The sequence below is a fragment of the Ovis aries genome, chromosome 16, assembly GCF_016772045.2.
Source record: "Ovis aries strain OAR_USU_Benz2616 breed Rambouillet chromosome 16, ARS-UI_Ramb_v3.0, whole genome shotgun sequence".
Taxonomy (NCBI): Eukaryota; Metazoa; Chordata; class Mammalia; order Artiodactyla; family Bovidae; genus Ovis; species Ovis aries.
This window is the reverse complement of record NC_056069.1, coordinates 68,003,362-68,019,709: the sequence shown is the minus strand read 5'-3', so window position 1 is coordinate 68,019,709 and position 16,348 is coordinate 68,003,362. Positions and strand designations below refer to the sequence as shown.

At 47.3% G+C, this 16,348-nt stretch overlaps 1 protein-coding gene across 1 annotated transcript in view; it reads left to right on the top strand.

Moving 5' to 3' along the window:
- The window catches only part of ADAMTS16 (ADAM metallopeptidase with thrombospondin type 1 motif 16), a 183,599-nt gene that overhangs the window by 54,277 nt on the left and 112,974 nt on the right, over positions 1–16,348 (top strand). The window contains exons 4-8 of the mRNA XM_042233642.1: positions 2,448–2,727; positions 7,818–8,017; positions 9,926–10,009; positions 12,466–12,625; positions 14,285–14,390. Of these exons, the coding sequence (XP_042089576.1) occupies positions 2,448–2,727; positions 7,818–8,017; positions 9,926–10,009; positions 12,466–12,625; positions 14,285–14,390 (830 nt within the window). The remainder of the gene's footprint in view (positions 1–2,447; positions 2,728–7,817; positions 8,018–9,925; positions 10,010–12,465; positions 12,626–14,284; positions 14,391–16,348) is intronic.

The window sequence follows — 16,348 nt, the reverse complement described above, 5'->3', positions numbered from 1 at the left end:
GCTGGATTGATTTCATTGTTATGCTTTTATAGAAAGTGTCGCCTCATGTTCAGGTTTGAATAGAGTTTTGCTACTGACTATATCTGTTCATTCCTTCCGTTGCCCAGTTACATCTGACTCTTTGCAACCCCATGGACTGACTGCAGCACACCAGGTGTCCCTGTCCCTCACCAGCTCCCAGAGTTTGCCCAAGTTCATGTCCATTGCATTAGAGATGCCATCCAGCCATCTCATCCTCTGTTACCCTCTTCTCCTTCTGCCCTCAACCTTTCCAGCATCATGAACTTTTCCAGTGAGTCACCTGTTCTCATCAAATGACCAAAATACTGGAGCTTCAGCTTCAGCATCAGTCCTTCTGATGAATGTTCAGGACTGATTTCCTTTAGGATTGACTGGTTTGATCTCTTTGCAGTCCAACGGACTCTCAGGAGTCTACTCCAGCACCACAGTTCAAAGGCATCAGTTCTTTGGCACTCTGCCTTCTTTATGGTCCAGCTCTCACAACCGTACATGACCATTGGGCAGACCATAGCCTTGACTATACAGACCTTTGTCTGCAGAGTAGTGTCTCTGCTTTTCCACACACTGTCTAGGTTTGTCACTGATTTCCTTCCAGAAACAGCTGTCTTCTGATTTCATGGCTCCGGTCACCATCCACAGTGATTTTGGAGCCCAGGAAGGGAAGAGGGGATCTGTCACTACTTCCACACTTTCCCCTTCTGTGTGCCATCCAGTAGTGGGGCTGGGTGGCGTGATCTTAGTTTTTTACTATTTAGTTTTAAGCTGACTCTCTCCTCTCTCATATAGAGGTTCTTTAGTTCCTCTTCACTTTCTGCCTTTAGAGTGATACCATCCGTGTATCTGAGGTTGTTGATGTTTCTCCCACCTATCTTGATTCTAGCTTGTAACTCACCCAGCCTGGCATTTCTCATTATGTGCTCAGCATATAGGTTAAAAAAACAGGGTGACCGCGGACAGCCCTGTCATACTCCTTTCTCAATCCTGAATCAATCAGTTGTTCCATACATGGTTCTAACTGTTGCTTCTTGACCCGCATACAGGTTTCTCAGGAGACAGGTAGGATGGTCTGGTATTCCCAACTCTTTAAGAGCTTTCCACAATTTGTTATGATCCACACAGCCAAAGGCTTTAGTGTAGTCAATGAAACAGAGATAGATATTTTTCTGGAATTCCCTTGCTTTCTTTATGATTCAGTGAATATTGGCAATTTGATCTCTGGTTCCTCTGCCTTTTCTAAACCCATGTTGGACATCTGGAAGTTCTGGGTTTGCATAATGCTGAAGCCTAGCATGCAAGATTTTAAGCACGATCTTACTAGCAAGGGAGATGGGTGCAAATGTCCGATGGTTAGAACATCCTTTAGTACTACCCTTCCTGGGAACTGTGATGAGGATTGACCTTTTCCAGTCCTGTGGCCACTGCTGGGCTTTCCAGATTTGCTGACATATTGAATGCAACACCTTGACGGCATCATCCTTTAGGGTTTTGAATAGTTCTACTGGAATTCCATCACATCCACTAGCTTTATTAGCAGCAGTTTTTCCTAAGGTCCACTTGACTTCCCACTCCAGAATGTCTGCCTCTGGGTGACTGACCACACCACCATAATAATCTGATTCATTGAGATCTTTTTTATACAGCTCTTCTGTGTGTTCTTTCCATCTCTTCTTGATCTCTTCAGCATCTATTAGGTCTCTATTGTTTTTGTCCTTTATTGTCACCATCTTTGGGTGAAACAGTCCCTTCATATTTCCAAATTTCCTGACGAGATCGCTAAGCTTTCCTCTTCTGTTGTTTTCTTCTAGAGAAGAGATGCAAAAAGCAAGGGAGAAATGGAAAGTTTCATTCAAGTAAATGACGAGTTCCAAAGAATAGCAAGGAGAGACAAGGCCTTCTTCAATGAATAGCGCATAAAACTAGAAGGAAACAGCTGACTATATTGGGTTTATAAATTTATGTCTTTATTTGGGAGCTCCCCCACCCACCCCGACCCGTATTACTATCTAGGGCTGGGTGTGTGCTTTCGCCTCCATTTTTTCCAGTGAAGGACCTGACCATGGTGTGCTGTGAGATCTCTCTCTGCTCCAAGAGTCAAATCCTTTGACCTCCACACCACTGTTTCTGAAAAGATGGGTGGAAAGGGCTTAGTAGTGGACCCCTCCTCCCCTAATCCTCAGCCCCCTATGTGACCCTTTTCCACGTGGGTTCTCCCTGGAGGGAACTGTGTGTGTGTGTGTGTTTCTCTGACTCTTTGCGACCCCATGAACTGTAGCCCTCCAGGCTCCTCTGTCCATGGAATTCTCCAGTCAAGAATACTGGAGTGGGTTGTCGTTTCCCATTCCAAGCTTCTCCCTGGAGGGAACAGCACGTTTGTGAGCAGATGATAAAGCAGCGATGCACCTTCTTTCTCCCTCTCTCTTCTGCAGTCAGGCATGATAAGAACCCAGGAAGCGGACTACTTCCTGAAGCCCCTCCCTTCACACCTGGCAGGGAGCCCCAATGACTCCACGGGGGGCAGGCCTCCCTCCCACATCCTGTACAAGAGATCCACTGAGCCACTGGCCATGGGGCCCCACCGGATCGCGATGATGGAGAAAAAGTGGGGGCTGGAAAACCACCATCTCTTCCACCACGAAGATCAATCTCCACATGGCTTCAGCTTCAGGCACCCACAAAAGCAGCATTTCTGTGGAAGACGCAAGAAATGTATGTAAGGATGATTCTTTTTGTAATTTAATGATTAGGATGTTAAGTAAGACACTGGAGTATTTTTAATTTTCTTCAAAGTAGTCTTCCCTCGAGGTGAAATTTATTGACCACCTTTGCTAATCCTAAGTGATGATTCCAAAGAGAACCCATCGTCTGGATGTTCAGGATAAAACATCTTTCCATGGCATATGGATAAAGGTATTTTTTTTTAAATTTTAAGAGCTGTTCCTTGGGCAGACTAAATGACATGATTCACAGAAATGTAGACTCCTCTACCAGACATCTTCAAAGGAATCCTGGTATCTCTACCCAGTAACTATATTTTTGAGGTCTAGGTTTGTTAAAGCTGACACGCTTTTCCCACTGAGGTGATTTATCCCTAGGCAGGTTTATATACTTCACTCATCATGTCAGAAGACACAGGATGCATGGTGTAATTTACCTACAATTTTTTACCAAGGCTTTATCGAAGTCCTCTTTGTTTGTATCATGAACATTTAGGAAGAGAAATGATACTTATGTTTTATGCAGGAAGCTCTCACAGACTCAAGAATAGGAGTTCAGTGTTTTCTGAACTTGTCCTCCTCTGCTTCAGCTTTCCCCTCAAGCATGGCTTTATTTATTAATAGCAAACCTTCCCCGAGGCACTTCTGGAAGCCCACCTTTCTCTGCTGCTTAGCTTCATTGGCCGCTGGGCCAGCACCCTCACAAGGCACATGCAGGGGCTCCATAACACACTGCAGAGAAGAGAGAATGACCCAGAATCACTTGGCACCTACGACAGAAGAACAAGCGCAGCTGACCTGTTCGCACCCGTGTGTCACCTGAACACACGTCCTGTAAATCAGCCTCAAACTACATTCAGAGGGTCTCAAAAATCTCATCCCAAACTGACCCAACTGGGCGGGGTCTTAGGGGAGGCAGCATGAAGAACAGTGTTGAGCACAAGGAGAGTGAACAGGAGGGTGAGAGGGTCAGGGAAGTCCAGCTGAGTGAGCATCAGAACAGGGTACACTGACCAGCAATGGCTTCCTAAATCTGTGCAGACAGGGAGGAGGTGGGGGGCATGGCCAGACAGACCAAAGGCGGGGCCAGGCAGGCCGGGGGCGGAGCCAGGCAGGTCAGGGGCGGGGCCAGACAAATCAGGGCGAGGTGAGACCAGTTGGAACAGACAGAGAGGCGGGACTCAGGCACAGACAAGGTCAGAGCCAGGAAGGTGCTGGTGGGGCTCCCGGTGAGGGTGTGGTCAGAGCAGGACAGACTCCGTTGTGTCAAAGACAGATGGCCAAGCACCTGGGTCCAGGCAGGAAAGACGGGCAGGGCTGTCCACACCTCTTTGACAGACCGCTCCAGGGCCCAACGCAGATATCTCAGTGTTCCTGAGCAATCCAGCAGTGCTGACCCTTCTGGAATGAATGTGACCCTTTCATTCTTATCTGGAGGTGATCGGAGTCGTTCAGACCCACAGCTCAAAGGCAGTGCACCTGGGCATGCAGGGCAGGACGGTTGTTCTGTTTGGTGTGGCTGTCTGTGCACGGGTTTGTGTGCATGTGTGTGGATGCATTTGTCTCCAGAGGCATTTCAGAATCTCAGTAGTGGAGTCTGGTTGATGAGAGGGAGGTCTCTGAATAACACACTAAATTATACAGTAAGACTTGCAGCTAGCAAATGGGAAAATGTAGCCATTTTTTTCTCTTTTTTAATCTTAATTTTTTAAATTATGAAAGTATGATAACTCATTTACAGGAGTCTTGGAATATACAGAACAAGGTTACAGATAGTTCCACTATATATTACAGTTTTTTTTTTAAGTAGATGAAGATTTTTAGTTGGAGTTTCAATATCAAACTCTCAAAAATTAATAGAACGAATATACAGAGAAGTAGAAGGCTATAGTAGCCCTGAAAAGCACTATGTTTTCATAATAAAACTAGGGAAAAGGTAGCGGAAAATGCCTCTCACTGGTGGGCGGCGTCAGTGGCTGATCTGGTGCTGTTGACTTGCCATCTCTGCCCGCTCCTGCAGGGCACGTGGCAGTTCTGTGCCCAGGGCCCCCCGAGCCACTGGGGCATGCCTAGCAGAATTGGCACAATCCCTCCCGGCTTAATCCTCAGGGCTCACTTATCTGACAGCGTGGGACAGGATATTCTCACACCGTCCATGAGGCTTTGGGCTTCCCTGGAGGAATCTCCATCTGTCTCAGCAGGGTTTACACCTACAAAGATTCCTCCCTAGAGTCTCTGTTCAGGAGATGAGGGATTTTCCTGTGTGCTTAGGCTTCCCTAGTGGGCTGCCGTCTATGGGGTTGCACAGAGTCAGACACGACTGAAGCGACTTAGCAGCAGCAGCAGCAGCAGTGGCTCAGACAGTAAAGAATCTGCCTGCCACGCAGGAGACCCAGGTTCCATCCCTAGGTGGAGAAGATCCCTGGAGAAGGAAATGGCAACCCACTCCAGGATTCTTGCCTAGAGAATTCCATGGGCAGACCACGGGGTCACAAAGAGTTGGACATGACTGAGCAGCTAACCCTTTCACTTTCCTGTGGGTTTAGGCATCTCTCTCTGTTGAAAACGGCAGAGAAAAGCAGGCCGGTTTGCTTAAAATCAATTGTGACTCTGAACCTCAGGCTCAAATAGTAGCTTGCTGCTTCTAGCTGAGGCATCATGGGTGGGTTTTGAGCTGGGACTCACGTGTGGCGGGAGACACTGTGGGACCGTATTGAGCAGGTGACTTGTTTTGAGGGGCTTTTCAGACCCCAGGCCAGTGAGAGCACTACCTCTGTGCTCCTGCCTCTTTCCAGTACTGAGGGCCTGGGGAGCTGCTGTGCTGCCATCTCCGCTTATACCCTGGACTTACGGAAATTAAGACTAAGGGCCCTGGGACCACACTGCCAGATCTGAAATCCATCCCCAATGCCTTCTAGGGAGGGATTTTGAGAAAGTGATGTTCATCTCCCATGTCTCGGTGGCCTCACTCCTACCCAAGGCTGGTGTAGAGAGTGAGTGGATTATACAAAGACATCTCTTACGGGGGAGACCACATCCAAACTGCATCGATGCGAACGGCATGTGATGAGTGCTTATTAAACTGTAGCCAGTGTAACTGTTATCCTCCCAAGAGTTCTTTTAAGTTTGCAAGTATTTTAGCAAAGAGAGATAAAATGCAGTGGATGTGAGTATCAGTCAATCAAAACAGTGTCTTCTAGCTGAGTATTCCATGAGCAGAGCTGGCACACCTTTTGAATTAGTGCCACCTTTAATTTTTTTGGCTCCAAAATCACTGCAGATAGTGACTGCAGCCATGAAATTAAAAGATGCTTACTCCTTGGAAGGGAAGTTATGACCAACCTAGATGGCATATTAAAAAGCAGAAATATTACTTTGCCAACAAAGGTCCGTCTAGTCAAGGCTATAGTTTTTCCAGGAGTCACGTATGGATGTGAGAGTTGGACTTTGAAGAAAGCTGAGTGCCAAAGAATTGATGCTTTTGAACTGTGGTGTTGGAGAAGACTCTTGCGAGTCCCTTGGACTGCAAGGAAATCCAACCAGTCCATCCTAAAGGAGACCAGTTCTGGGTGTTCTTTGGAAGGACTGATGCTGAGGCTGAAACTCCAGTACTTTGGCCACCTCATGGGAAGAGTTGACTCATTGGAAAAGACTCTGATGCTGGGAGGGATTGGGGGCAGGAGGAGAAGGGGACAACAGAGGATGAGATGGCTGGATGACATCACCGACTCGATGGACATGAGTTTGAGTGAACTCTGGGAGTTGGTGATGGACAGGGAGGCCTGGCATATTGCAATTCATGGGGTTGCAAAGAGTCAGACACGACTGAACTGAACTGACTGACTGAATTCAGTAACTCAGCTAATTCAGTAAAGTATTGCCAGCTAATACGTGCATACTTTTACACGGAGCAATTCTAACCACATTTTCTGAGGCACCCACCAAATGCTGACCATTTTTAGCACAGTGTCAACTTCCTGATGATCAAAGCCAAAACTATTTTGAAACAGCTTGCTCTAAGAGGACCAAGTCTGTTTTGTCTTCCAGTTAAACTAGGTAAATATTTATAATACTTTCGAGGAAATTCAGCTCTACAGTGGATCTGTCTGGAGCATTTATAACCCACTGGAAATACTACAGACTATCCAGCTGTGTGTCCAGACCTGGGAATCAACTTTAAAACCTCTTAGGTCATTAAAGGTCTTCAAATGAGAACACCGCGTGAGACAGCGCTTCTTTGAGTAATTATTCATTTTATTGCTCTGTCAGTGACTCCTTTTCGGAGCCCTGTTGCACATATCCTCGTGTTCGCAATCTTGGAACATCTTGCTTTTAGACACCAGCACTTCAGAGCCAAAGTGATCTTTTGGTTTTTGTTGTTGAGTCGCTCAGTCATGTTCTCCTGTTTGTGACCCCATGGACTGCAGCACGCCGGGCTTCCCTGTCCATCACCAACTCCCAAAGCTCACTCAAACTTATGTCCACAGAGTCGGTGATGCCATCCAGCCATCCCGTCCTCTGTCGGCCCCTTCTCCTCCTGCTGCCCGTCTTTCCCAGCATCAGGTTTTTTTCCAGCGAGTCAGCTCTTCACACCAGGTGGCCAAAGGATTGGAGTTTCAGCTTCAGTATCAGTCCTTCCAATGAATATTCAGGGTTGATTTCCTTTAGGATTGACTGGTTTGATCTCCTTGCTGTCCGAGGGACTCTCTAGAGTCTTCTCCAACACCACAGTTTGAAAGCATCAATTCTTCGGCGCTTAGCCTTCTTTATGGTCCAACTCTCACATCCGTACATGACTACTGGAAAAAGCACAGCTTTGACTATACAGACCAATTTTTTAAATCAGGAGAAGTTTACACAAAAGTCAATATAATGATGAATTCTATGACATCTAGGCGATGCAAACTTTATTTAAATGTACTGTCCCACCTTAACACAAGTTTCACATCATAGTTTTAAGGATTGTATGGTTCATTTCATGAACATTCATTTTTTTAAAATCCATTTTCTTTAGCGCGAGCTCTGCCACTGGTTTTGTGTGATGACTTTCCTTTTATTTCCTCTCCAAACGCCCCCCTGTAGACATGCCCAAGCCTCCCGAAGAAGACCTTTTCATCTTGCCGGATGAGTATAAATCATGTGTAAGGCAGAAGCGGTCCCTTCTGAAGTCCCATAGGAATGAGGAGCTGAATGTGGAGACGCTGGTTGTGGTTGACAAAAAGATGATGCAAAACCATGGCCACGAGAACATCACCACCTACGTGCTGACAGTCCTCAACATGGTGGGTACGCCCTCCTCTCTGAGTCATGCGTGTGATTCCGCCTCCCGGTGTGTGTGAGCGTGTGTGTGTGCCTCCTACTTTTGCTTGTGGATTCATGTACTCAAGAAATATTTTATCCATGACAGCGCCTTCGCCTTTACTATGCTCCAGTCAGAAGAGCCATTTTCACTCCTTCAGAGAATAAAATCTGGAGGGTGAACAGTTTGGTCCTCTCTGTAAGCCGATAACATATTTCAGGTTTACAATGTCTCCATTTATGAGACATCTCCAAGAGGATGCTGAGGCATTTGAGTGCAGGAAGTCTGCCCATTGGCATTATATATGTGTGATTTTCGATGGCCCTATAGAAATGCCCATCTCCCCTGGTGGTTCAGGTGGTAAAGAATCCGCCTGCAATGAGGGGAGACCTGGGTTTGATCCCTGAGTTGGGAAGATCCCTTGGAGAAGGGAATGGCAACCCACTCCAGTATTCTTGCCTGGAGAATTCTATGGAGAGAGGAGCCCGGCAAGCTACAGTCCATGGGGTCACAAAGGGTTGGACAAGACTGAAGCAACTTAAATCACAGCACATAGAAATGCTCATCTTTTTAGGAATATGAATATAAAAGATGCATTATTTTATCTATCAGAACAAGAAGCAGTATATTTTTTTAATGTCACTGCAGATAAAAATGTGTCTGGCTTCGTGTCTGCTTGGCAGCTCTAGTCTTTACTAAAGTGTGGCGAGAGGTGTCTAAGCCCCATTCCACCTAAGTGGAATCTGCATAACGGAAGACAAGATTTGGGGCCATCGACGTGTATTTTTAAAATAGTTGTATTTGAAACATACGTTTCACTTCCCGATAAACAGAGTGCCCCTAAATGTGACTCAGTTTGGCGTGATTCGGGATGGCTGCTCTCCCTGTCCTCGATTTTTCAGCCAGACCCTCGTGGTTTCCGGTCTCCCAGGGGACTGAGGGAGGTGGGCACCAGAGGCACCCGCCACTGCAGGTCTCTGCCATTTGCAAACATCGCCTCTGTTCTGTTGAGCTTTTCCCGCATTTCCACATCTTGGTGCCAGATCAGTTCCCTGGGGCTTCCCGTGACCATTGGCTCACCCTCACTCATCACCTCAAATGCCTGCGATGATGCCTTTATCAAATGCTTGATCACTCTGATCACTCGTTTCTACTCCTGTGATCTTCACCGCTAATGTCTGCATCTCCCCTTGATCACCATCTTTCTACACTGGTTTCCTTCTCTTTCTTGTATCCTCTTGATCTTTTCCCAAGAAGTTCTCTTATGCTTCGGGAATCTTTCACTAGGACAGCTTGGGGAGGGCTCACCTGTGGATCACCACTGTCAGTTAAAAAAGAAACTTCCTTGTAGTCTAATGAGGACACTTACCAACTAAGGGGCCTTGTGAGCCCTTCACTGGTGTTTGATAACACGTGGGACCTGCCTTCCCAGACTCCATTGTTTTATTTCCAGGCACCAACCATAAGGACCCAATAGTTGGTGTGATTAGATGTTCCCATACCTGCGTGTCTTGGCCTTTCCTGGTGGCTCAGATGATAAAGAACCTGCCTGCCATGCAGGAGACCTGGGTTCCATCCCTGGGTTGGGAAGATCCCCTGGAGAAGGGGAAGACTACCCACGCTAGTATTCTTGCCTGGAGAATCCCATGGACAGAGGAGCCTGGCAGGCTACAGTCCGTGGGGTCTCAAAGATCCAGACACGACTGAGCAACTAACACTTTCACTTTCACACTTTCACGTCACATCCCTGTGTGTCTAGCAGTGTAAGAAACCGAACATTGCTCTGTCAGTGGAGACCACGGAACTGACCTTCAGCTGTGAACTGCAGGCTAAGGGCTGGGGGACAGGGTGTCATGTGTAGGGACTGACATGAATTATCTATCTTTCCCAGGTGTCTGCTTTATTCAAAGACGGGACAATAGGAGGGAACATCAACATTGCCATTGTCGCCCTGATTCTTCTGGAAGAGGAACAGGTATCCTGTCTTTGATACAAGCAGCTTCCCCCCACTCAGAAAAATAAGTGCAAAATAACTACTCATTTTCCTAAATGTAATTTTTCTGTGGCTTCTTTCCTTCTCTTTCCCTTGAGGACAGAAACGTTCTGATATTGTGTGTCTAATACGGTCAGTTTCTTGTCAGTTCCCATAATGCTTATGTGACTTTTGTTTGTGCAGAGAAGTAAGACATACTCGTTTGCTTGGCTAATAAGAAAATGGAAAGGAAAAGTAACTTTAAAATATATTCATTTATTTGGCTGCACTGTCTTAGTTGAGATGTTCAGGATCTCCGATTTTCATTGCAGAGTGCAGGGCTCTTTAGTTGGGGCCTGTGGGATTTAGATCCCTGACCAGAGATTGAACCTAGGTCCCTTGCATTGAGAGCGTGAAGTTTTAGCCACTGGACCACCGTGGAAGTCCCAGAAAGAACTACTGTAAACACCTGGGTGGGAAATACACTAGGAATACGAAGCGTGTTCCACTGTGAGCCCTGAGGATGGAGGTGGGGTCTTTTGTTAGAAGGCGTTTAATCGCGCCCCATAGCCCCGAGGTTGGCCGTACTGTGCAGCCCTGCAAACCTGCACTCTTACCTCCCAACCGCTGACACTCACCTTCACCACCTTCAGTCTCAGCATTTTATTCTTAGAGCCTAGAATATCAGGCACATTTCTCTCATTGCATGCAAACCTCCAAATTATGCTGGATCTTGGGAGTAGTGGGGAAAAGATTGTCTGGCGCCTTCATTCCAGAATCCCTGTGTGGACACGCAGAGGTGCTATAGGACACAGTAAGGACTCGGGTGGGCATCTTGTGGCAGAACTAAGGGGGCGTATCTTAGCCATTAAGGGCTCTCAGTTCTATTTTGCCCTGAGCTGGTCATTGACTGGACGTCAGGGAGTGAAGCCTGGGTCCTAGTCAGGCACCCAGCCTCCAGTTCCACCCTTGCTCGTGCTTTGACAGAGTCTGCTGTTAGCCATAGCTGTCTTGTTTATGAAACAAATAATTTTTAGATGAACTCTGAGATCCTTGATAAGATCTCAGATGCCTTCAGATTTGCAGGTTCTGGGCTGTGGCCCTCTTGCCATGCAGGCGGGGTGTGCAGGGGCAGGAGTGTTTCTGGACTGAATAGTCAGCTAGGTACAACTCCGTTGCCTCTCGTCTGTGTCTGCAGAGGGGGCTGCTGAACGAGCAGGGATTCCCAGGTGACAGGTTAATTATTCTCTGCATTAAAACGTTTCACCTTGGAATTCATCCAAGCGGCAAAGAATAAGCAAGGTTATCGTTTGATCATACACCTGTGCTAACTTTAATTAATGCAGTTTTCCTGGAAATCACCGGCTGAAGAATGTAAGGCATGTCCCAGGGTTGATGTACAGCATTAAGCTTGGGTGCATTTGGCTCTCTGGAAAGAGACTATAAACACTGAAGGAGAAAACATGTTAGTGACGGAGAGACACAGTTCCAGCCCAGCACTCTGGTCAGAAAAGCTTTAAACAAGCTGTTGTCCTGAAATGGAGATGTTTAAGCTGGTTTCCTGTGACCATCCATAGGAAAATATATCAAACCTTTAGATAAGGTTTAAATAACTCATCTGCCAGCCTTGAGAGCTATTCTTACCAGCTCTCCCCCCCCCCCAGCCCCTGCCCAATTCTTCTTTTGCCAAGAGTTCAGGTGACCTTCATTCTGATCTTTCATTGCTGATCTATTAGAACTTAGAATATATACCATGGAGGCTCAGTGGTAAAGAATCTGCCTGCCAACGCAGGCGATGTGGATTTGATCCCTGAGTTGGGAAGATCCCCTGGAGGAGGAAATGGCAACCCACTCCAGTATTCTTGCTTGGGGATTCCCATGGACAGAGGAGCCTGGTGGGATGTAGTCCTTGAGGTCACAAAAGAGTGAAACATGACTTAGCTACTGAACAACAGCAACACATGGAGGAGGCTGAACGTCGTCTGGAACTAGCCTTCTAGGTCCAGCCTGTTTCCTAGAAATGAAGAAACTTCTTTCTAGACATAAAGAAATAAAGCTTTGTCAGTTGAGCAGCCCCTTCTTACAACATGGTGTCTCTGTGGAAAACTGACCTAATTTAACACTGTAATAATAACTCTTAGAAGAGTTACAGACACAGAAGTAATGTTTCTTGGGTCATCGAAATGTGATCAGTGATCGAATGCATCCCCACTGTTTTTGTACAAAACGAGAGAAAGGGACATGAGCGCCTACACTGAGTCTACAAGTTTCAGATACAACACCCTCCTTCGGATTTTAGTACACGAGAGGGGTAAATTAGTGCGTCTGCCATTCGGATTCACCCACGTCACTGAAACCCAAGTCAGCGCTAGTTGCGGTGGTGACAGTGCCGGTACAGTTGCTTGACAGCTTTCTTCCTGTTATCTCGGGCTCTCGGGCGCCCCCCCCCCCCCACGCAGCCAGGGCTGGTGATAAGCCACCACGCGGACCACAGCTTGAGCAGCTTCTGCCAGTGGCAGTCTGGACTGACGGGGAGAGATGGCGCTCGCCATGACCACGCCATCTTACTCACCGGCCTGGACATATGCTCCTGGAAGAACGAGCCCTGTGACACCCTGGGTAAGAGCCTCCGCTGGGGCTGGGACAGACTCGTGTGTGCCGGGCGCCGTCAGCAGCCCGGGATACGGAGGGTTCTCACCTCCCTCACGGATCCGTAAGCGGCAGCTGCTGCAGAGTGCCTTTGTAAGAAACAGACGCCCTCCCTGCATAAACGTTGGCCAAGCATGAAAGTGTGCTTGTCGTCACCAAAATCACTTTTTTCCCATGGAAAGTTCTCACCGATTCAAGAACTCCTGTCTCTCCCAATTTAAGAAATAATTTCTTCCATTTCTCCCTCTAATTGTGAGAGTGGGATCAAGAGGTCCAAGTGGGTCTCTCATGATAGGAAAGAAATATGTTTATGAATATTTATAGAGATACTGCAATAATACTGTGCTCCTCATCTTTCTGTTTCTCTATAAATATCTCAATCTTAGCCACCTTTAGCATGTTTAAAGGGCCGTATCTTAGTGGTACTTTATGATGCAAAACTTTTTATACTTTTCCAAACAGTGTAAACAGTGAAATGTGAAACAGGAAACCCTTGGACAATCTCACAAAGGGCTCTGAGTAATGTGGGAGAAGGGCGGCTGTTCTCTCTTTGTGGAAAAACAGTCCATAGTTCTGTGCAATGTTCAAGTTACAGGTTACAATGGGGGCAACGTCCATGAGGCGGTTTTTGTGCAAATGGTGTAAAACAGTGTAAACAGTCAGCTATGGACAGAGGTGCTCCTGGACTTTTTTCTTTTATCTATTTCTCCATTTCTTTCCAAAGAGACTTCTTTATTACAAAAACATTCAAACAAGGCTGGGTTTGATAGAGGTCAGTCCTGACTCCTTGTTCCCAGAAAAGCCTGCATACAAAGTGGGCCCTCAGCCACCTGCGTCGCCGTGGGATCCAGCAGGGTTCCCGGCCCCCAGCTGGTGAGCCTGACCCACTGGGCCTACACCGTACAGGCAATGAGGCTGACCAGGAATGCCTGCTTTCCTTCTGGGGCCTGGAACCGGGGCCCACACCAGGCAGAGATGCCCTGTGGCCAGCCCCCAGCCAACGCCTGGACCTGAGTCTCTGCTGAGAACTCCTGGTTGGCATTATTCCTCCTGTGAGGGGAATTAAGTCCTTTTGTGCACGGACAGTGCGGAGAGGGCCCCAGATCTTCGGGCCTGGTTTCCCCCAGGCATGTCCCCACGTGCTTGCTCCCTCTGCTGATTCTACACTGTATCATTTTATCCACCTTAAATTATACCCATGAGCAGGACAGATGCTGACTCCCCCCCCCCCCCGGCAGGTCATCCACCCTGGAGTGGCCGTGAAGGCCACCGACACCCACTCTCTACAGCACTTTGTGTCGGGCCTCTGAGGACACAGACGTTTGTAGGAAAAAAGCTGAAATTCTCCTCCTTCAGCACGGAACCCCCTCTTGGATGTTGCCCCCCTTGTAAGCTGTAACTTGAACATGACATAGAACTGTGGACTGTTTCCATGAAGAGAGAACAAGCGCCCCCTCCCACGTTATTCAGGGCCCTTTACGGGGGTTTCCTGTTTCACGTTTCACCTGACAAAGACGAGGACCAGGCGTCTCTGAAGGACGGAGGTGAACACACACGTGTGCCATGCCCCCGTCTCTGTTTTCCTCCAGTGCTGGGCCTGTATGTTCTTTCCATCCGTTTGTCTCGTAGGATTCGCACCCATCAGCGGCATGTGCAGTAAATACCGCAGCTGCACGATTAACGAGGACACAGGTCTCGGACTGGCCTTCACCATTGCCCACGAGTCTGGACACAAGTGAGTGCGTCTCCCTGGCAGGGAGGAGGCTGGCGTCCTCTCTGGACTGGATGTTTGCCTTGAGATGGTGATGGGTAGGTGACGTCTGTAAGGGGACATTCCAGCAGGAATGCCAGGGACCGTAGGAGATGCTCACGTAGGTGCATCTATTTCATTTGAATGCCTCTCTGTGCACGGTCTCAAGCGGTGGTGACCCGCACGTTTGCTCTTTGCTTTCTCTCTTCATCTGTTCCTGCTCACACATGTGCAAACAACCACACACGGCAGACTCGTCTGTCTGTCCCTGCTCCTCTGTCCTGTGTCTTGAGCTTGGTCCTGTGGGCTGACTGCATTCCCTGGTTAGCTCCTCCAGGACTCCACGTAACTGAGGATGGTAAACGGCGGTAACTTACTGTTCGAAAGTTTGCGTTCTGATGTCACTCTGATCATTTGCGGAGGTGGGTTGTGGTTGGTGTGCAGGGTTTGGGGAACGAAGACAAGACAAGAGATGCAGTCTGGTAGGAGCTGGTTGGCTTCCCACATCCCCACGTGCCCACTGTTGTCAGTTGTGAATTGAAGCAGCAACAGGGCGAATGGGGAGCCTGGGGCCTTGGCGGATGGATGGACCAGTGCAGGACCAAGCAATTCTCAGCGATGGGTGGCTTGTCATTAGCAATATCTTTTAAAGTGAGAAGCTTACCTTTATTCCTGTAAAAATGAAACTTTTGTCAATTATTTCTAGCAGCTGTTATTCTTAAACAAGCTTTCTTAGTCTCACTTTGAGGCACCATCTACTTAAAAAGTTATTTTTTTTTTTTTTTTTACTCAGTGGGGCTCACTTGCTGATTTTCTGCAATTGCCTTGTTTATATGAGCATCAGCAGTAATAACACAAATGTTTTTCTTCTGGATTGAAATTGCACTTGAAGCTTCTAGAAAGCGCACAAGCAGGAGTTACAATTTTTTTCTAATTTTACTTTCATCCTCGTGATTTTGCTAATCACAAAATTTGCAAAAGGCTTTGTTCGTCATTTGGTTTTTGCAAAGCTGACTTCTCCATCAGGTTAGAAATTGGACTGAGGCCACTTGTATCATCCTGACCTGTTCAAAGCATCTGTGTGTGTGTGGACATGTGTGCCTGCCTTTAATAGGATCTCACAGAGGCCATGCGACTTAGGCTGTGTGTGAACTAATGCCCTGAAAGTGAAGCTTCGTATCTTATTACTGATCCCTTCATCATTACAGGTAATGATTGACTTTTTCAGTGCCTAGAAAATTGCACCTACACTTTACAAAGCTTTCAATTAAATCATAATTGTACATGGGCTGCTGGAGTTAAAACTTCAAAAACTCCCATTATTTTTATGACACGGGGCTCTTGCTGTCCTCTGAACCATACCAGAATTTAATTAAACAATCAAGGTAAGAAATATTTAAGTCATCAAGGGCTGAACAAGCCAGTGTTAGACAAGCAGTTGTGATCTGGGCCCTGGCAGTCCTGGCAGCCACAGCTGGTGAATTTAACTAAATTCAACTCTGTGCATCCAAGTCAAGACTCCCCATCTTCTGTGTCAACAAGTATCAGCGTTTGCTTTTATTTTTTTCCTAGAGTGGATGCATCTGTGCTAAGTCGCTTCAGTCGTGTCCAACTCTCTGTGACCCCATGAGCTGTAACCCACTAGGTTCCTCTGTCCATGGGATTCTCCAGGCAAGAATACAGGAGTGGGTTGCCATTTCCTTCTCCAGGGGATCTTTCTGACCCAGGGATCGAACCCGGGTCTCCTGCATTGGTAGGTGGATTCTTTACCACGAGTGCCACCTGGGAAGCCCCTTTTTCTTAGAAGCCAGCTATTATTCCTTTTGTCACTAGGGCTCAGTGTAGGTGGAAAAAGAATTTCTTCCGAATAAGAGCAAAGTGTTTTTGTTTGCAAGTGAGGCTATAGATGGGAGGAAGGAAAAGGACTCTAGGGGTGTGGGTGC